Source organism: Limulus polyphemus, unplaced genomic scaffold (assembly GCF_000517525.1).
Source record: "Limulus polyphemus unplaced genomic scaffold, Limulus_polyphemus-2.1.2 Scaffold4191, whole genome shotgun sequence".
NCBI classification, from domain to species: Eukaryota; Metazoa; Arthropoda; class Merostomata; order Xiphosura; family Limulidae; genus Limulus; species Limulus polyphemus.
In genome coordinates this window covers 30,196-34,326 of record NW_013669801.1, presented here as the reverse complement: position 1 = coordinate 34,326, position 4,131 = coordinate 30,196, and the positions used below count along the sequence as shown (strand labels likewise).

General features: G+C 32.9%; 1 protein-coding gene across 4 annotated transcripts in view; it reads left to right on the top strand.

Annotated features, from left to right (window-relative positions):
• The window catches only part of LOC106470737 (dual serine/threonine and tyrosine protein kinase-like), a 48,544-nt gene that overhangs the window by 40,058 nt on the left and 4,355 nt on the right, over positions 1-4,131 (top strand). For all 4 annotated transcript variants that reach the window (XM_022399376.1, XM_022399377.1, XM_022399375.1 and 1 more), the window contains 3 exons: positions 331-487; positions 1,586-1,748; positions 2,195-2,278. In XM_022399376.1, the coding sequence (XP_022255084.1) occupies positions 331-487; positions 1,586-1,748; positions 2,195-2,278 (404 nt within the window). The remainder of the gene's footprint in view (positions 1-330; positions 488-1,585; positions 1,749-2,194; positions 2,279-4,131) is intronic.

The following is a 4,131-nucleotide window of genomic DNA, read 5'->3' as shown; positions in this document are numbered from 1 at the left end:
GGACTTTGTGTCATTGTTTTAAATGTTACTCTAGGACCTTGTATCATTGATTTGTAAGTTACTTTAGGACTTTGTATCATTGTTTTAAATGTTACTCTAGGACCTTGTATCATTTATTTGTAAGTTTTTGTATCAATATTTTGTGTTCAGGATTAAAGTTACATGTCATTTTGTGTGTTTCTTTTTACCATAAAATTTTCAGAAGATTTCAACAAAAAATGTTTGTGAAAGTAATAAACTACAAAGGAATTTTAAAGAATTAATGTAAGACATTTTCTTTTATTTAATTGGTTTAGTTGAAACCTAAAAACAACTAATTCATTGTCACAGGCATGCCCAAACTAACACGAGAGATTGGTAGAGGTCAGTTTGGGGTTGTTTACTCGTGTGAAGGATGGGGAGGTTTCACCCCCTGTGCTGTGAAGTCAGTCGTTCCTCCCGATGATAAGCAATGGAATGATCTAGCCATGGAGTTTTTCTATACACGGTAGGCTCATTGTACTTTGTATTAAGTGAACATAGTCTAATGTTCAGTTGCTTAGATAGATTAATTAGAAAAAACCTGTATAATAATAAATAACAATGAAAAGGGTACTAAGAAAATTACAGTGTTAAGAACATTTGTTTAAGCTTGGGAACTGACTATATTGTCTAAGTCATTTCTATTTCATAAAATACACATTGGTATTCCTAAGTCTGTCTACACTTGTCTACTAACGGTTTGTCTACACTTGTGTAGGTCTGGTGATACAGCTACTAACAGTCTGTCTACATTTGTCTAGGTCTGGTGATAAAAACTACTAACAGTCTGACTACACTTGTGTAAGTCTGGTGATACAGCTAATAAATGGCTGTCTACACTTGTGTAGGTCTGGTAATACAGCTACTAACAGTCTGACTACACTTGTGTAGGTCTGGTAATACAATTACTAACAGTCTGTCTACACTTGTCTAGGTCTGGTGATAAAACTACTAACAGTCTGTCTACACTTGTGTAAGTCTGGTGATAAAACTACTAACAGTCTGTCTACACTTGTGTAAGTCTGGTGATACAGCTACTAATAGTCTGTCTACACTTGTGTAGGTCTGGTGATACAGCTACTAACAGTCTGTCTACACTTGTCTAGGTCTAGTGATAAAGCTACTAACAGTCTGTCTATACTTGACTAGTCTAGTGATATAGCTACTAACAGTCTGTCTATACTTGACTAGTCTAGTGATAAAGCTACTAACAGTCTGTCTATACTTGACTAGTCTAGTGATAAAGCTACTAACAGTCTGTCTATACTTGACTAGTCTGGTGATAAAGCTACTAACAGTCTGTCTATACTTGACTAGTCTAGTGATATAGCTACTAACAGTCTGTCTACACTTGACTAGTCTAGTGATAAAGCTACTAACAGTCTGTCTATACTTGACTAGTCTAGTGATATAGCTACTAACAGTCTGTCTACACTTGACTAGTCTAGTGATAAAGCTACTAACAGTCTGTCTATACTTAACTTGTCTGGTGACATAGCTGCTAACATATTCTCACTTCACTTTTTTTGAGAAAGATAAGATTTCAGATTTCTTGCTTTGACAGAAGTATACCAGATCATGAGAGGGTTGTACAAATTAAAGGGTCAGTCATCGATCATTCCTATGGTGATGGACACACTCCAGCCGTCCTGTTGATAATGAAACGACTTCAGCGTGATCTGTATTCAGCACTGAAGTCAGGTTTAGATATTGTTACTAGATTGCAGGTAATCAACTGTATTATTTGTAAGGTTGAAGTGTTTCGATGTTTATTAGAAAGGTCTAGATAAAAGGTGAAAACTATTCTGAGCAAAGATTAGGCTATCTGCAAATCTTCAATGTTAATTGATTTTGAGGTAATACATAAAACTTATTTGGATAACATTCTCCATCCAGTTCTACTATGGAATGTAACCGTTATGAGTGAATACATTTCACATTTCAATCTGACAGGCGTTTTATAGTAGGCTTAAGTTACTGGTAAAGGTTTCTATTAATATCAGTTGTCTGAACAGATAAAATTGTAATTTTACAATATCCATAACAATGAAACTAACTTTTTAAAACAATAGTTTTTATTGTTAACAGTAGAAAAGTCACACACAGGGTTTCAAAGAAAAAAATACTTTTTACAGTAACTGTATGTCTATTACAGTTGGTCTTTTTTTTTCAGATTGCCATTGATGCTGTGGAAGGGATCAGGTTTCTCCATAGTCAAGGACTCATTCATAGAGACATCAAGTTAAAGAATGTACTGGTAGGCTCAGCAGCTGCTTGTGTTTGGAAGTTATTATTTATACCTTTATTCATACCTTTAATATCTGAGCTAATGAAGCAGTAGTAAGTGGTTGTACACAGGCTCGTACTCAGAGTGTTTCAAAAAAGTGGTTCTAATTTGTGAGATCAGAAGCCAACACATATTGTGTGAAGCACAAGCAGCATGCAAAGCATACTAATGCTATGGGGGTATGTCCCCCAGAAAATTTGTAAAGAAAAAAAAAAAGGTTCTATGAAATTAAATCTGGAAACAATTTTGCATGAAATATAGCTTAAATAAATGCATGGCTGTTCACGTAAAATCCACAAACATCCAATCAAAAGTCAACAAATCATCAAACTGCTATAACACTACATGGGGAGCTAGACTTAAATTGGCATAAATATGTATGTTTTACTATAGTAAAGTACTGTACTATTTACATACAGAGTAGTTATTAATTGTTAAATTATATTACTAATTTAAACAACTCTGTACATCAATAGTATAGTAGCTATTTCAATCATTGGCTATCATATACATATATGTAATCACTACTGAAATAACATGTTAGCATGCTCATTTTAGGTGCCATTCCATAAATAACTTACATACAGTTTCAATGTTGATAGCAGTGTCATAATGATTATGTATTAATATCTAGTATTGCATGGAATGTTCTAGACTTCTGTTCGGGTATAAATGCACTTCGAAAGATTATTATTATTTAGATCTATACTGTGTGATTGTGAGTTTACAAATAAAGAGCATATAGTAGTGGTGATTTTTAAAGTGAAATTATCCCAGACTGTATTGTAATAACAGAGCAGAAAAGAATAATTTGCCTTGTCAGTTGTATTCTGAAATAATTGAACCAGCCTCTATGGACTTTAACAAAAAAAAAGATTCAATTACTTAAAGCTCTGGATACAAATGTGATAACCAAAAGCCTAACAAACATTTGTATATACATTGGACTTGTTTTAATATATTATTTTAAAACAAGTGGACTGTGTTGCTATTTGTTTATTGTTGAAATTTATTGCCAACAAGTCGCAGACACCTACTATAAAAAATCCGGCCTACAAAACCCGACAGTAGCAATATGGCTTCAGGCTTCCAATTACAAAGTGTTAACAGAAGCCATTGCATGTGACGATTTCAAGCCAAACCGTGCCAGTGCTTCATCATAAAAATGTAGACTCTGTAGAAAATGTTAAATACCATAAGTAGTTGTGCTATAACAATAAAAGCATAATTTGTTTACATCATAAAAATAGTGACCCCCCCCCCTGCATGGTGCATTTAGTACTATGAACACTGAAGCAGTATTAACTTTTAATGCATGAGAAATTAAAAGCAAACAATATAACATTTGTAAAACATCAGTTTACTCACAAATATTTATTGAAGGTTGACTTAATGTTAAAGTTTCTTATTCTTTTTGCGATCATGGTTTAGTACAGTAGACATAAATATATTAAGATTCTTGTTCTATTGATGTACATGGTTTAGTACAATAGATGTTAGCATATAAAGATTATTGTTCTATTGATGTACATGGTTTAGTACAATAGATGTTAGCATATAAAGATTCTTGTTCTATTGGTGTACATGGTTTAGTACAATAGATGTTAGCATATAAAGATTATTGTTCTATTGATGTACATGGTTTAGTACAATAGATGTTAGCATATAAAGATTCTTGTTCTATTGGTGTACATGGTTTAGTACAATAGATGTTAGCATATAAAGATTCTTGTTCTATTGGTGTACATGGTTTAGTACAATAGATGTTAGTGTATAAAGATTCTTGTTCTATTGGTGTACATGGTTTAGTACAATAGATGTTA